At 45.7% G+C, this 17893-nt stretch overlaps 1 protein-coding gene across 1 annotated transcript in view; it reads left to right on the plus strand.

Moving 5' to 3' along the window:
- The window catches only part of LOC124719036 (solute carrier family 46 member 3-like), a 364910-nt gene that overhangs the window by 100152 nt on the left and 246865 nt on the right, over positions 1-17893 (plus strand). The window contains exon 2 of the mRNA XM_047244704.1: positions 8736-8937. Coding sequence (XP_047100660.1) covers positions 8736-8937 — 202 coding nt within the window. The remainder of the gene's footprint in view (positions 1-8735; positions 8938-17893) is intronic.

A 17893-nucleotide genomic window follows, 5' to 3' on the forward strand; every position in this document is an offset into this window, starting at 1 on the left:
GTGTCACAGAAATGATACAGGATTTGGGCTGGACATCATTAAAAGAAAGGCGTTTTTCGTTGCGGCGGAATCTTCTCACGAAATTCCAATCACCAGCTTTCTCCTCCGAATGCGAAAATATTTTGTTGGAACTGACCTACATAGGAAGAAACGATCACCACGATGAAATAAGGGAAATCAGAGCCCGTACGGAAAGATAGAGGGGTTCGTTCTTCCGCGCGGTATACGGGACTGGAATAATAGAGAATTGTGTAGGAGGTTCGATGAACCCTCTGCACGGCACTTGAATGTGATTTCCAGAGTACCCATGTAGATGTAGATGTAGATAAGAGTGGTGTATCGTTTCACGCAGACACAATCGCGAAATGGCGAATTCCGATTAGCTGACGAAGAAAGAATGGTGTTTTGGCTGTTTTCCACATTGAGGTGCAATGCTATGAACGTCTTTGATGTTTTTTTTTCCTTACAGTAAGACTTACAGTAAGACTGACGAAAGGTTTCGTGTCTAATGAAAATCTTTACTAATCTGGTACATTTTCAGAAGCGACCGGTAAGTCGTGCTGTGTGACGATGTCACTACTTATTTAGTGATTCATTCAACTCATTATTTCATTCACTGTCTTCTGAAGATCAAGAGGAACCTTCGGAGGTGTCCAACTGGTCAAAGTATTAGCAAAAGAGAACCAAAACATAGAGACGTGATCTGCTCACTGCACAGTCACGAAATGCACTGTCCACTTACATTAATGTTACCACCTCACATAAGCCTGGATAACCACCTTTCCGATCACGAACTGCTGCAAGACGTGCAGGAAGAGAGATAGTGAAGTTCTGGAAGATTAGGGATGAGGAGCCATGTCGACTCCAGTGCCATAGGGAGGTATGTATCTCGGTTGAGGATCCCTGGCATGTACAGCCCGTTGGTCCCACGTATTCTCGACTGGTTTTAAATCTGGCAAGTTTGGTGGCCAGGGGAGTACGGTAAAGTCATCCTAGTGCTCTTCGAACTCATATGTACACTGTGAGCTGTGTGACACGTTGCGTTGTCCCGCTGGTAGATGCCGTCGTGCTGAGCAAAAACGAACCGCTTCTAGGTGTGTCCCCGAGGACAGATGCATACTTGTTTCATCTACATCTACACCGCAACCCACCTGACGGTGTGTGGCGGAGGGTGCTTTGAGTACGTCTATCGATTCTCCTATTCGAGTCTCGTATTGTTCGTGGAAAGAAAGATTGTCGGTATGCCTCTGTGTGGGCTCTAATTTCTCTGATTTTATCCTCAAGGTCTCTTCGCGAAATGTACGTAGGAGGGAGCAATATACTGCTTGACTCCTCGGTGAAGGTATGGTCTCGAAACTTCAACAAAAGCCCGTACCCAGCTACTGAGTGTCTCTCCTGCAGAGTCTTCCACTGGAGTTTATCTATCATCTCCGTAACGCTACCGCGATTACTAAATGATCCTGTAACGAAGCGCGCTGCTCTCCGTTTGATCTTCTCTTATCTCTTCTATCAACCCTATCTGGTATGGACCCCACACCAGTGAGCAGTATTCAAGCAGTGGGCGAACAAGTTTAGTGTGACCTACTTCCTTTGTTTTCGGACTGCATTTCCTTAGGATTCTTCCAATGAATCTCAGTTTGGCATCTGCTTTACCGACGATCAGCTCTATATGATCATTCCATTTTAAATCACTCCTAATGCCTACTCTCAGATAATTTATGGAATTAACTGCTTCCAGTTGCTGACCTGCTATATTATAGCTAAATCATAAGGGATCTTTCTTTCTTTGTATTCGCAGCACATTACACTTGTCTACATTGAGATTCAATTGCCATTCCCTGCACCATGCGTCAATTCGCTGCAGATCCTCCTACATTTCAGTAAAATTTTCCAATGTTACAACCTCTCGATATACCACAGCATCATCCGCAAAAAGCCTCAGTGAACTTCCGATGTCATCCACAGACGCTGTGGCAGTTTTTGTATGCCCATGTCGTACTAACTCGCCGCCATGCTGTTCAGAAAGTTATGAACCTCTCCTTTCACCTCCTCGTCGGAGCTGAATCGCTGGTACCACAATTTACGCTGACAGGTACTGTGAGACTCTGAAAAAACTCAAACGGGCAATTCAGAACCGGAGAAGAGGAATGCTGAGCAAAGTCGTACACATTCTCCATGACAACGCTCGCCCACACATCGCTCGGCAAACCGTTGCTCTCCTGCAACAGTTTCAGTGGAACATAGTCACCCACCCACCCTATAGTCCTGACTTAGCGGCCAGTGACTATCACATGTTCCCTAGGTTATGGGGGGTAGGACGTCAAACGGTCTGACTTGGAGCAAGAGAGACACCACAGGACATTTTAATTTCCACTGTCTATACTTTTACAAATAAATTCATGAAACTTTGTCAGCATGACCAGGAAGGATTCAAGATTCACAATCATAGCAGTGGAAGGTCAAAAAAATAACAAAATATTTTTTTTACATGTGAAAGTTCACCATTTTTCAGTTCTATTGGCTGCTTATGTTGCTATAGGTACACGTTTCTTCATAAGTAAGAGAGATTCTTCGATGAATTTACACAAACCATACTCACAGGTGTATGAAACTCTAGAATTTATTTAATTTATGAAAAAACGAATGAACTGTTATATTTTAAACTTCATGTTTAGAAAAAACACAAATTTTACAGTTAATTACCTCAATTTTTATCACAGTTTTTAATAGATTTGGAAAATTATAGAGTTTCACACACCTTTAAACATGGTTTGTATGCTGTGCAAAATTCATCGAAGAATCTCTCTTACTTATGAAGAAAAGTGGACCTATAGCAATAAATGCTGCCATTTGTAAGTGAAAAAATGATGAAATTTTGCAGGTAAAAAAATTTATTTTGTTATGTTTTCGAACTTCCACTGCAATGAGTGTGAATCCTGAATCCTTCTTGGCGATGCTTTCCCTTCTTTGCTTAGAACTTGTTTTCCATCTCGATCTTCATTCAACTGCTTCTCTTTCCTCCAAAGTTCTCTTTAATTTTCCTGTAGGCAGTATCTATCTTACTCCTAGTGATAAATGCCTCTACATCCTTACATTTATCCTCTAGCCCCCTATTTAGCAGTTTTGCTCTTCCTGACGATCTCATTTTTGAGACGTTTGTATTCCTTTTCACATGCTTCATTTACTGCATTTCTTTCGTTACCGAAGCATTTATACTAGCTCTCGTCTTTTACCTACTTGATCCTCTGCTGCCTTCGCTATTTCATCCCTCAGAGCTACACATTCTTCCTATACATTATTTCTTTCCCTCATTCTTATCAATCGTTCCTAATGCTCACTCTGAAACTCTGTCAAACCTCTGGTTCTTTCAGTTTATCCAGGTCTCATCTCCTTAAAACCCTACCTTTTTGCAATTTCTTCAGTTCATAACCAACAAATTGTGGTCAGAGTCCACATCTGCACCTGGAAATGTTCTACAATTTAAAACCTGGTTCCTAAATCTCTGTCTTACCATTATACAATGTATGTGAAACCCTTCATTATATCCAGACCTCTTCCACGTATACAGCCGTCTTTCATGATTCTTGAACCAAGTTTTAGCTATGATCAAGTTATGCTCTGTACAAAATTCTAACATGCGGCTTCGTCTTTCATTCCCTACCCCCAGTCCATATTCACCTACTACATTTCCTTCTCTTCCTTTTCCTAGTATCGAATTCCAGTCCCCCACAACTATTAAATTTTCGTCTCTCCTCACTATCTGAATGACTTCTTTTATCTCATCATACATTTCTTCAGTTTCTTCGTCATCTGCGGAGCTAGTTGGCATATAAACTTGTACTACTGTGGTAGGCGTGGGCTTCGCGTATATCTTGACTATTATAATGCGTTCACAATGCTGTTCGTAGTAGCTTACCCGCGCTCCTATTTTTTTATTCATTATTATACCTACTCCTGCATTACCACTACCTGATTTTGTATTTATAACCCTGTATACTAACCAAAAGTCTCGTTCCTCCTGCCACCGAACTTCACTAATTCGCACTATATTTGACATTAACTTACCCATTTCCCTTTTTAAATTTTCTACTCTACCTGCCTGATTAAAGGATCTGACATTCCACGCTCCGTTTCGCAGAACGGATACGTAACATTAGAACTGAAAAATAGTTGTTCCCAGGAACGAAAATTATTACACATTAATGTGAGACGCAATCATTTGCAAAGTAATAAGCAAATAATGATATCCAGGTTTGGCATGCTTTGGCATTATTTTTCAAACTGATGACATTTTCGCGAATTACTTGAAATGGTGACCACAAAGGGTTGCTAGTAATTGCTTATTACTGATGATCATTAAGATAGCAGAGCAGTCGCGTATCCATCCCACGCACCCTGACGGCAAACTGTTCGTCAGTCTGGTGGTTCGACCTGTTGTGCTACCACTCACGAACAGAATTCCAGGGAGTGTTTTCCAATAGGATAACGCTCGTCCACATTCCGCTGTTGTAACCCACCATGTTCTTCATATTGTTGGCCTGTTACCTTGACCTGCTCGATCACGTGATCTGTCTCCAGTGGAGCACATATGGAACATCATCGGACGGCAAATTTAGCGTCCCTGTACTGACCGACCAAGTGCTATATGTAATTAACTCCATCCCATAAGCTGACGTTCGGCACCTGTACAACGAAATACATCCACATTTGCACGCTTGCATTCATCATTCTGGTGGTTACACTGGTTATTAATGTACCAGCATATCACATTTTCAAAGGTTTATTTCGCGCTTGAAGTAACCAGTGACCTTGCTATATTAATCACTTAGGTACACTACGTGATCAAAAGTATCTGGACACCTGGCTGAAAATGACGTACAAGTTCGTGCCGCCATCCATCAGTAATGCTGGAATTCACCATGTTGTTGGTCCACCCTTAAGCTGTCGGCACACGGACCGTGCATCCGAACGTTGAGCGTTGAGCGTGCCGGGTTTCTGACGTCATAACGTGGAACAGCACGCTGGGGAATCTTTCCGATCGTGCGGAACAATATCTGGCACGTCAGATGTTCTGAGCGTGCGTCTGAGCGTTGACCAATGAGATGGCACAACGCCACCTGCGTCACACGAACGCCGCCTCCCTTCTGTACAGAGTTGTGAGGCGCCATATTGGCATTCATTTCAAGCCTATATGTACATATGCCGTTTCTGAGCACCAGCAAATTAAGAATCACTGGAAAACCCGTTGTTAACTGTGTGATTCGTTCCAAGAAAATAATGAGAAACATATTCGTGGCAAAAGAATTATTGTAACTTGCGTATTATGAGAGTAGGCTATTTGAAGGCAGCGACACGCTGAAGATCCACTCAAAACGCATTGTTCTTGACACAATTTGTTATAATTAAATTTAAATTAGTAACATAATTATCTATGATTAACATTTTCAGTAAGGGGTAACACAGTATGATTAAGTACAAGGGGAACATATTGTTGATGTAGCGTAATGAGTAGCGTCTCAGTCCACGCAAGACATGTTGTTGGGGGCGGTGGTTCGCGTCGAAACACTTCCAAATCTTTTTGCTAACATTGACGTCTTAATTAGGTTCTGATACTTTATTATTAGTTTAATATAAGTATGTGCTATAATATTTGATGTTATGTAAATACACTCCTGGAAATTGAAATAAGAACACCGTGAATTCATTGTCCCAGGAAGGGGAAACTTTATTGACACATTCCTGGGGTCAGATACATCACATGATCACACTGACAGAACCACAGGCACATAGACACAGGCAACAGAGCATGCACAATGTCGGCACTAGTACAGTGTATATCCACCTTTCGCAGCAATGCAGGCTGCTATTCTCCCATGGAGACGATCGTAGAGATGCTGGATGTAGTCCTGTGGAACGGCTTGCCATGCCATTTCCACCTGGCGCCTCAGTTGGACCAGCGTTCGTGCTGGACGTGCAGACCGCGTGAGACGACGCTTCATCCAGTCCCAAACATGCTCAATGGGGGACAGATCCGGAGATCTTGCTGGCCAGGGTAGTTGACTTACACCTTCTAGAGCACGTTGGGTGGCACGGGATACATGCGGACGTGCATTGTCCTGTTGGAACAGCAAGTTCCCTTGCCGGTCTAGGAATGGTAGAACGATGGGTTCGATGACGGTTTGGATGTACCGTGCACTATTCAGTGTCCCCTCGACGATCACCAGTGGTGTACGGCCAGTGTAGGAGATCGCTCCCCACACCATGATGCCGGGTGTTGGCCCTGTGTGCCTCGGTCGTATGCAGTCCTGATTGTGGCGCTCACCTGCACGGCGCCAAACACGCATACGACCATCATTGGCACCAAGGCAGAAGCGACTCTCATCGCTGAAGACGACACGTCTCCATTCGTCCCTCCATTCACGCCTGTCGCGACACCACTGGAGGCGGGCTGCACGATGTTGGGGCGTGAGCGGAAGACGGCCTAACGGTGTGCGGGACCGTAGCCCAGCTTCATGGAGACGGTTGCGAATGGTCCTCGCCGATACCCCAGGAGCAACAGTGTCCCTAATTTGCTGGGAAGTGGCGGTGCGGTCCCCTACGGCACTGCGTAGGATCCTACGGTCTTGGCGTGCATCCGTGCGTCGCTGCGGTCCGGTCCCAGGTCGACGGGCACGTGCACCTTCCACCGGCCACTGGCGACAACATCGAAGTACTGTGGAGACCTCACGCCCCACATGTTGAGCAATTCGGCGGTACGTCCACCCGGCCTCCCGCATGCCCACTATACGCCCTCGCTCAAAGTCCGTCAACTGCACATACGGTTCACGTCCACGCTGTCGCGGCATGCTACCAGTGTTAAAGACTGCGATGGAGCTCCGTATGCCACGGCAAACTGGCTGACACTGACGGCGGCGTTGCACAAATGCTGCGCAGCTAGCGCCATTCGACGGCCAACACCGCGGTTCCTGGTGTGTCCGCTGTGCCGTGCGTGTGATCATTGCTTGTACAGCCCTCTCGCAGTGTCCGGAGCAAGTATGGTGGGTCTGACACACCGGTCTCAATGTGTTCTTTTTTCTATTTCCAGGAGTGTATAAGTTCACCTTTTTTGAGGGGTGACTTTTTTCTATTAGCTTAATCTACAAGACACCTTGCGCTACTTATACAGGTACGGCCAAACTTTCAGGAAACATTCCTCACACACAAAGAAACACAATATGTTATGTGGACATGTGTCCGGAAACGGTTACTTTCCATGTTAGAGCTCATTTTATTACTTCTCTTGAAATCACATTAATCATGGAATGGAAACACACAGCAACAGAACGTACCAGCGTAACTTCAAACACTTTGATACAGGAAATGTTCAAAATGTCCTCCGTTAGCGAGGATACATGCATCCACCCTTCGTCGCATGGAATCCCTGATGCGCTGATGCAGCCCTGGAGAATGGCGTTTTGTATCACAGCCGTTCAGAATACGAACACGAAGAGTCTCTACATTTGGTACCGGGGTTGCGTAGACAAGAGCTTTCAAATGCCCCCAGAAATGAAAGTCAAGAGGGTTGAGGTCAGGAGAACGTGGAGGCCATGGAATTGGTCCGCCTCTACCAATCCGTCGGTCACCGAATCTGTTGTGGAGAAGCGTACAAACACTTCGACTGAAATGTGCAGGAGCTCCATCGTGCTTGAACCACATGTTGTGTCGTACTTGTAAAGGCACATGTTCTAGCAGCACAGGTAGGGTATCCCGTATGAAATCATGATATCGTGCTCCATTGAGCGTAGGTGGAAGAACACGGGGCCCAATCGAGACATCACCAACAATGTCTGCCCAAACGTTCACAGAAAATCTGTGTTGATGACGTTGGAATGAAGCCTCATGCGTAAAGAGAACATTTGCACTGAAATGAGGATTGACACATTGTCGGATGAACCATTCGCAGAAGTGTACCCGTGGAGGCCAATCAGCTGCTGATAGTGCCTGCGTACGTTGTACATGGTACGGAAACAACTGGTTCTCCCGTAGCACTCTCCATACAATGACGTGGTCAACGTTACCTTGTACAGCAGCAACTTCTCTGACGCTGACATTAGGGTTATCGTCAACTGCACGAAGAATTGCCTCGTCCATTGCAGGTGTCCTCGTCGTTCTAGGTCTTCCCCGGTCGCGAGTCGTAGGCTGGAATGTTCCGTGCTCCCTAAGGCGCCGACCAATTGCTTCGAACGTCTTCCTGTTGGGACACCTTCGGTCTGGAAATCTGTCTCGATACAAACGTACCGCGCCACGGCTATTGGCCCGTGCTATTCCATACATCAAATGGGCATCTGCCAACTCCGCATTTGTAAACATTGCACTGACTGCAAAACCACGTTCGTGATGAACACTAACCTGTCGATGCTACGTACTGATGTGCTTGATGCTAGTACTGTAGAGCAATGAGTCGCATGTCAACACAAGCACCGAAATCAACATTACCTTCCTTCAATTGGGCCAACTGGCGGTGAATCGAGGAAGTACAGTACATACTGACGAAACTAAAATGAGCTCTAACATGGAAATGAAGCGTTTCCGCACACATGTCCACATAACATCTTTTCTTTCTTTGTGTGTGAGGAATGTTTCCTGAAAGTTTGGCCGTACTTTTTTGTGACACCCTGTAGTGCCCAGCAGCTCTGCAGCCGTTCAGTGTACCCCCGTGTGGTGACCGGTGGCCGCGTGCTGGTGTGTGTTGGCAGCTACATGGGGGACGTGACGACTCCGGAGGAGCGGACGCTTCGCATCGGCGTGGTCAACGTCTGCCTGATGCTGGGCGTCCCCATCGGCATGGCTCTGTCCGGGGTCCTGCTCAGGGCCATCGGCTTCTACGGCGTCTTCCTCACCTCCGCCTGCATCTACACCTCCAGCATCACCTACGGATTCTTCTTCATACACGACAAGGTCAGCCCCCACTGTCTGCACCGCTTAGCACTGAACATCTGACATGCTCGTACGTGACTGACACACACGGTGATTACGGTTACTACAAGCCACACCACAAGTTGGGAAACGGGGCCAAATTTCTAGTAGTTTACTGTCGAGTTGAGATTTTCACGAATGTTTTATTCGTACCTTACAGAAACTGGCAGAACGACAATAAACAGCCTTCTAAACACGCCACTAACGGCAATCAAGTAATTTATAGCAATACAACAATTTAAAAAAATTAAAGAACATTAGTAAACAGAGATACCTCTGTAGTTGTTACAATCTTTTCTGTTTCCACGTTTAAAGATTGGTGTGATTACTGCTTTTGTCCAGTCTGATGGAACCTGTCCCGACTCCCAGGCCATTTCAATTATCCTGTTGTAACCTCTCCACAAAATAAAAAAAAATAATGTGAATAAGATTCTAATTTAGTGTAACCTCAAAACAAAATTCTTTCACAGTGTAACCTCCCCACAAAATTCATTCCCATTTATAACCTCCCTACAGAAATTCATTCGCATTTAACCTCCACAAAAAATTCTTTCTGATTTAATCCAAGCTCAAAATTCATTCACATTTAGCGTAACCTCACAACAGAAAAATTCCTAAACCTCTCAACAGTAAAAATTATAATTATGTCTTCACATTCAGTGTAACGTCCCAATAAAAAAATAAATTCAGTAACCTGGTAATAAAACAATGTAACTGACCTCTCAATTAAATTGTCGCTCACTTATGACTTTTCAATAATTCACTGTGAATTTAACCTGGTAAATTTTGGACGACAGCAGTGCTGTGTCATGGCCCTGAAAGATCATTCTGAATAAAAAAAGGAAAAATTCTTACCTCAATGAAGTCGCCGGATCTATCTGCTCTTACAATGAATTTTTCCGGCACAGCTCTGTGCAATGCTGGCCGACCCATCTATCATTTATGAAAGGAAGCAACTGATTTTTCTATTGCAATAATCGGGATGATCATGGATGAGAGAAATTAGTAAATTCTTTAAATTGAAGTGAATGGTTGTTAAAAGTTACTTTTTATGAAGAAGATTATTATTACGAGACTTTTAAAACATTAACATGTGACTTGAGATAACATTACTACATATGCGCGAGGCTGCTTTTTACCTTATACAATAATACTCAGGCTCCGGCATCGCTGCACCGCGTCCGGGCCAGCCAACACCATACACCAGACCACACCAGAGCAGACTGCTCGCTAGCAACAACTTACTGCTACAGCTACACAGTTCCTACTGCAGTCAACACTGCTCTCTGGTCAGAGATTCTCTTATACCTTGCATATCGCAGGCAGCGCATGAGCAATACATCGAAATTACATCTGCTCGGACCTCTTACACTGTGTAGCCATTTAAGACCTGACATTCCACTGTATTTGAGTGTCAGATCTTAAATGGCTACACAGGATAATTGAAATGGCCTGGGAGTCGGGACAGGTTCCTTCACACTGGACAAAAGCAGTAATCACACCAACATGGAAACAGAAAAGGTTGTAACAACTACAGACGTATCTCTTTTATCAGCGTTGTGGGTAAAATCTTCTCAGATATTGTTGAAAGGAAAGTGCGAGTATTAGTTGAGGACCAATTCGATGAAAATCAGTGTGGGTTTAGGGCTCTTAGAGGCTGTCAGGACCGGATCTTTAGCTTACGACAAATAATGGAAAGGTGTTATGAGTGGAACATGGAATTGTATCTATGCTTTATAGATCTAGAAAAGGCATATGACCGGGTTCCTAGGAGGAAGTTATTGTCTAAATGGCTCTGAGCACTATGGGACTTAACATCTGTGGTCATCAGTCCCCTAGAACTTAGAAATAATTAAACCTAACTAACCTAAGGACAGCACACACATCCATGCCCGAGGCAGGATTCGAACCTGCGACCGTAGCGGTCGCGCGGTTCCAGACTGAAGCGCCTAGAACCGCATAGCCACTGCTGCTGGTGAAGTTATTGTCTGTTCTACGAGATTATGGAATAGGAGGCAAACTTTTGCAAGCAATTAAAGGTCTTTACATGGATAGTCAGGCAGCAGTTAGAGTTGACGGTAAACTGAGTTCATGGTTCAGAGTAGTTTCAGGGGTAAGACAAGGCTGCAACCTGTCTCCATTGTTGTTCATATTATTTATGGATCATATGTTGAAAACAATAGACTGGCTGGGTGAGATTAAGATATGTGAACACAAAATAAGCAGTCTCGCATATGCGGATGACTTAGTTGTGATGGCAGATTCGATTGAAAGTTTGCAGAGTAATATTTCAGAGGTAGATCAGAAATGTAAGGACTATGGTATAAAGATTAGCATCTCCAAAACGAAAATAATGTCAGTGGGAAAGAAATATAAACGGATTGAGTGCCAAATAGGAGGAACAAAGTTAGAACAGGTGGACGGTGTCAAGTACTTAGGATGCATATTCTCACAGGATGGCAACATAGTGAAAGAACTGCAAGCGAGGTATAGCAAAGCTAATGCAGTGAGCGCTCAGCTACGATCTACTCTCTTCTGCAAGAAGGAAGTCAGTACCGAGACTAAGTTATCTGTGCACCGTTCAATCTTTCGACCAACTCTGTTGTATGGGAGCGAAAGCCGGGTGGATTCAGGTTAACTTATCAATAAGGTTGAGGTTACGGATATGAAAGTAGCTAGGATGATTGCAGGTACTAGTAGATGGGAACAATGGCTGGAGGGTGTCCACAATGAGGAAATCAAAGAAAAATTGGGAATGAACTCTATAGATGTAGCAGTCAGGGCGAACAGGCTTAGATGGTGGGGTCATGTTACACGCATGGGAGAAGCAAGGTAACCCAAGAGACTCATGGGTTCAGCAGTAGAGGGTAGGAGGAGTCGGGGCAGACCAAGGAGAAGGTACCTGGATTCGATTAAGAATGATTTTGAAGTAATAGGCTTAACATCAGAAGAGGCACCAATGTTAGCACTGAATAGGGGATCATGGAGGAGTTTTATAAGGGGGACTGTGCTCCAGACTGAACGCTGAAAAGTCCGCAGCTCGTGGTCGTGCGGTAGCGTTCTCGCTTCCCACGCCCGGGTTCCCGGGTTCGATTCCCTGCGGGGTCGGGGATTTTCTCTGTCTCGTGATGACTGGGTGTTGTGTGCTGTCCTTAGGTTAGTTAGGTTTAAGTAGTTCTAAGTTCTAGGGGACTGATGACCATAGATGTTAAGTCCCATAGTGCTCAGAACCATTTCAACGCTGAAAGGCATAATCAGTCATAAATGATGATGATTAAACAGGCTACTAAAGTAAATACAGAACTTTGTTAGTAAAGTACGGTGAGGTAGTGAAGCTTCCAACACCGCCATTTAAAAAAATTTAAACAGGTCTCAGCACACACACGATTAATGGCAATAAAAGAATTTACAAACTTGAAGGAATTTAAAAAAAATTAAACAAAAGTGTCCTGGAATACCATCAGAACATAACAGATATGACGGACCTGTGTAAGGCGGCCACAAATCACCCACTCAGGGATGCTCAGGCTGGGCAGAATACTGACCAATTTAAATACGCCCGTAAACACAATTGCCACTCTCAGGCTGGTCACTGCACCGACTTTTAGTCAGCTAAAACTTGCAATAAGATGGCTTAACTTGCTGACAGAATTAGAGCTAACCTCGAGCAAGGAAACATTACACCACACAGTCCTGAATGAGCGACCACATGATCAACCAACAAGAAGCATGAATTTATTCATAACCCACGACAGAATAGCGAAACAATTGAACTGCCAAAACTACACCTCACATCGGACAGTAACGAGAGGAGGAGGAAAGATCACTGTCTTCAATTACACCGGGGCCAGGGACAGGAAACCCGGTCGCCGGAGGTCACAAGGCAGAAGAGACGCTGGTTACGCAAACTTATTACTTAATGATTAAACTTTCCATGAACTTAACTTGCAATTATGCTCGAACAGGCAGTAGACGACCTCCGATGGCCAGGATCCACACATCCGACCGCGCACGCGTCGCCAGCGTACCCAACACGCCACGGTCACGCGACAACACGCTCTGTCACCGGAGTCCACGTCTTCTCTGCAACGTTGACGGGTAGTGACCGCTCCTTCGTGTTAGGTGTCTCCTTTTAAACTCCAGTGTTGAAACGGAGGAATTAAAGAAGCTTGTTAACGTCCCACCGAGGCGAAATAAACAGCAACTACTCGTGGGGCGATTCTGTATACAACCAACACGCGGGGAGCTCTTCCGTCAACTCGACCCGCTCGTTACACACAACCGACACACATCACGTGGCGACTGGGTACAACCGACCACGCCTGCTTCTCGCTGGAGAGCCACACTGCCCTCCCGTGTCCACCGCACTCTCTCTCTCTGCGCGCAGATATCGATAGCAGAGGGAAAACACAACCAAGCAGCCACTTACTGACAGACAACATATCAAACAAACATGTCAGGGGAAGAAAAGGAAAACCAATGCAATCTAAACACAAGGTGTAGCACGAGTCGATACACGGCTCAATGACATACTAATTATCACCCACCAGCAAACGTCTGGCACATTAAGTGCCACTTTCGCCTTCAAAACAAGTCAGGTATTGCCTGCTGGCTGTTGTTTCAGGCCCGACCGCCGCTTGTTTAAGGATTTTTCTGTCGTTTCGCCAACACAATGCTCTGACATAAGCTTCACCCTCCAATGCCGGTGGTGGAGTGAGATCGGGCTGGCGGCCGAACATTGGACATGCCACAACTTGAACTTGTCAGGTGTCAGGAAAATCGTCAAACAAACAACGGTCGAAGAACCCGACACAGAAGCCAACAAGTGGCCACGAAAACCTCAACAATTATGTACTCAGGCTTCGGTAGAACGAGTGTTTGCTGAGCCACTTCTTTAATTGGATGAGTTACATTATGATCCTTCCTGTACATCTGAGACTGTCATCTCCATTTCTTGTTTGTTTTACGTGCCCAATCCCATTTACGTGGCTCCTGGTAGCTACACTACTGGCCACTAACATTGCTAAACCAAGAAGAAATGCAGATGATAAACGGGTATTCATTGGAGAAATATCTTATACTAGATTACATTTGGGTGCATAGATCATGAGAAATCAGTTCGCAGAACAACCACCTCTGCCGGCCGCGGTGGTCTAGCGGTTGTAGGCGCTCAGTCCGGAACCGTGGGACTGCTACGGTCGCAGGTTCGAATCCTGCCTTGGGCATGGATGTGTGTGATGTCCTTAGTTAGGTTTAAGTAGTTCTAAGTTCTAGGGGACTGATGACCACAGATGTTAAGTCCCATAGTGCTCAGAGCCATTTGAACCATTTGAACAACCACCTCTCGCCGTAATAATAGCCTTGATACGCCTGGGCATTGAGTCAAACACAGCTTGCATAGCGTGTACAGGTACAGCTGCCCGTGCAGCTTCAACACCATACCACAGTTCATCAAGAGTAGTGACTGGCGTATTGTGACGAGCCAGTTGCTAGGCCATCATTGACCAGAAATTTTCAGTTGGTGAGAGATCTGGAGAATGTGCTGGGCAGGGCAGCAGTCCAACATTTTCTGTATCCAGAAAATCCCATGAGGACCTGCAACATGCGGTCGTGCACTATCCTGCTGGATGGAATGAAGGGTGGAGCCACGGGTCGTAACACATCTGAAATGTAACGTCCACTGTTCAAAGTGCCGCCAATGCGAACAAGAGGGGACCGAGACGTGTAACCAATGGCACCCCATACCATCACGCCGGGTGATACGCCAGTACGGCGATGACGAATACACGCTTCCAATGTGCGTTCACCGCGATGTCGCCAAACACGGATGCGACCATGACGATGCTGTAAACAGAACTTGCATTCATCTGAAAAAGTGCTGTTTTGCCATTCGTGCACCCAGGTTCGTCGTCGAGTACACCATCGCAGGCGCTCCTGTCCGTGATGCAGCGTCAAGGGTAACCGCAGCCACGGTCTCCGAGCTGATAACCCATGCTGCTGCAAACTTCGTCGAAGTCTTCGTCAGATGGTTGTCGTCTTGCAAACGTCCCCATCTGTTGGCTCAGGGATCGAGACGTGGCTGCACGATCTGTTACAGCCATGCGGATAAGATGCCTGTCATCTCGACTGCTAGTGATACGAGGCCGTTGAGATCCAGCACGGCGTTCCGTATTACCCTCCTGAACCCGCCGATTCCATATTCTGCTAACAGTCATTGCATCTCGACCAACGCGAGCAGCAGTGTCGCGATAGGCTACAATCCGACCTTTATGAAAGTCGGAAACGCGATGGTACGCATTTCTCCTCCTTACACGAGGCATCACAACAACGTTTCACCAGGCAACGCCGGTCAACTGCTGTTTGTGTATGAGAAATCGGTTGCAAACTTTCCTCATGTCAGCACGTTGTAGGTGTCTCCACTGGCGCCAACCTTGTGTGAATGCTCTGGAAAGCTGATCATTTGCATATCACATTATCTTCTTCCTGTCGGTTAAATTTCGCTTCTGTAGCACGTCATCTTCGTGGTGTATGAAATTTAATTGCCAGTAGTGTACTTGTTAGGAGCAGCACATTTTTCTGAAACTATCCCAGTACAGCGCGCCTTACACGACAAAGTTTCTTGTGGTTTGGCTGTGGGCACTGGTAATCGAACCTAAGACTGTCTTCGGGCGCAGCCTCGGCAGCTGTACGCCGCTTCGTCTCCAGCTACGCGCGGCCAAGGCCTCGGTGGATCTGTGCCGAGTGAAAGCGACCGATCGCCCCGGCGGCAGTGAAAGGCGTCGGGCTAGCCTCTGCGAGCCGGATCCGGCTTCACATCCCGGCGCCGGCAATCTCCGCGGAATCTCTCAGGAAAGTGTTCCGCTGTGGGGCTGTCACGTTCTCTGCCACACCTGTCGCCACGTAACTGGAGCACAGGGGGAGCGGTTCTGAGCGCTTCACATGCAGTGTTTACTGCACGAATGCGCCCGAACGGATACCCGAACGCGCTATCGTCACGCTTCCGGGATACGGATGAGCGAGTCTCACCCGGATCGACTCCGCGTCGCGGATAAGCGTCGAAGGCTACAGTGCCGGCTAATGTGGATGTGATTTTTAGGCTGTTTTCCTCATCCCAAAAGGTAAATACCGAGCAAGAGCCCACGTCCCGCGCTCAGATATACACTATCCTTTCTCACGCATGCACAAGAAATTTACTCTAGACCAGAGGTTCCCAAACTTCTCATCTGCCGGAACACTTTGAGGCTCCTGGCACTTCGACGGAACACCTTGTTTAATTTTGAAGGTTAATAATTTTTTTAAAGACTAGGATAAATCTTTATTATTCAGTGCTTTCTTCAAATTTAGACCATAACTAGTAACACAGACTTCGTAATAGAATAAAAATTATTATTTTACCGTCAAATGTCGGAAAAAACGCCTCGATATAAATAAGGGAAAGGTGAAAAAATCAGCACCGGCCGATGTGGCCGAGCGATTCTAGGCGCTTCAGCCTGGAACCGCTCGACCGCTAGGGTCGCAGGTTCGAATCCTGCCTCGGGCATGGACGTGTGTGATGTCTTCAGGTTAGTTAGGTTTAAGTAGTTCTAAGTTCTAGGGGAATGATGACCCACAGTGCTCAGAGCCACTTGAACCATTTTTGAAATATCAGCCAAAGGTTTATTAGCCTTTGACCTGATTTCGATATTTCTAAAAATAGAAGGAATAGGCCTTGTTGCATCACGTGATGGTACATAAGATTAGCTGAAACCGAACGGTTCTTGTCGCATATAAAATTGACAAAAATGGCTCTGAGCACTATGGGACTTAACATCTGAGGTCATCAGTCCTGTAGAACTTAGAACTACTTAAACCTAACTAACGTAAGGACATCACACACATCCATGCCCGAGGCAGGATTCGAACCTGCTACCGTAGCAGTCACGCGGTTCCGGACTGAAGCGCCGAGAACCGCTCGGCCACCACGGCCGCCTTAAAATTGACAAAAACAAGAATTAATCCAACCCATGTCTTCAGATAACAGCCAGATTATGCTTAGCCTACTTCAGAATGAATGCTCACTGTAAATGACAACTGGCAGAGGCTCTTGTCAGTATAAAATTATTACAGGATAAAAGGTTTGCATAAGTTAAGTGTATATCATGCCGGAGACAAAGGCTTTTGTCTCATCTGCTATAACAAGTCCCACTCGTTCTGAAGAAGATATTTTTAGAAATATCGAAACCTAGGTCAAGGGCTAGTACATTTTTCGCTTGCGACTCGTTGGCTAATTTTTTAAACCTCTTCAGATTTACACAGTTGCTCATTCGCAGACATGTTTAAGATTTCGATATGAATACTCTTTTGCGGAGGCCTTATTCACTTTCCGCAGAACACATTTTGGGAAGCTCTGCTCTACACGCAAAAACATGTATTCATTCCGTCCTCGGGGGAGGGGGGCCGGCCGCGGTGGTCTAGCGGTTCTAGGCGCTCAGTCCGGAACCGCGCGACTGCTACGGTCGCCGGTACGAGTCCTGCCTCGGGCATGGATGTGTGTGATGTCCTTAGGTTAGTTAGCTTTCAGTGGTTCTAAGTTCTAGGGGACTGATGAGCACAGATGTTAAGTCCCATAGTGCTCAGAGCCATTTGAACCATTTTTTTTCGGGGGAGGGGGGAGGTGTTGTCGATTAAAGACTCGTCATCACAGACGCTTAGTCTCTTTAGACCCATAATCACCATCGTCATACTGTAATGTATAGGAAAGAGTTGTTTAAATTGTGCTGCTTTTGAAATTTTATTTGTTATGGCCAAACAGCAAGGTACAAAAGTAATTAAAGAATGACATCTTCGGGTGCAAGATGTTCTTCTTGGTATGTGATTGAAAGGATGGAAAGCTTAAAAAAAATATGCACACTACAGTCAACTTTCTAAACATCAGTAAATGGTACATATGATTCTCTAT

This window comes from Schistocerca piceifrons, chromosome 10, assembly GCF_021461385.2.
Source record: "Schistocerca piceifrons isolate TAMUIC-IGC-003096 chromosome 10, iqSchPice1.1, whole genome shotgun sequence".
In the NCBI taxonomy this organism is placed as follows: domain Eukaryota; kingdom Metazoa; phylum Arthropoda; class Insecta; order Orthoptera; family Acrididae; genus Schistocerca; species Schistocerca piceifrons.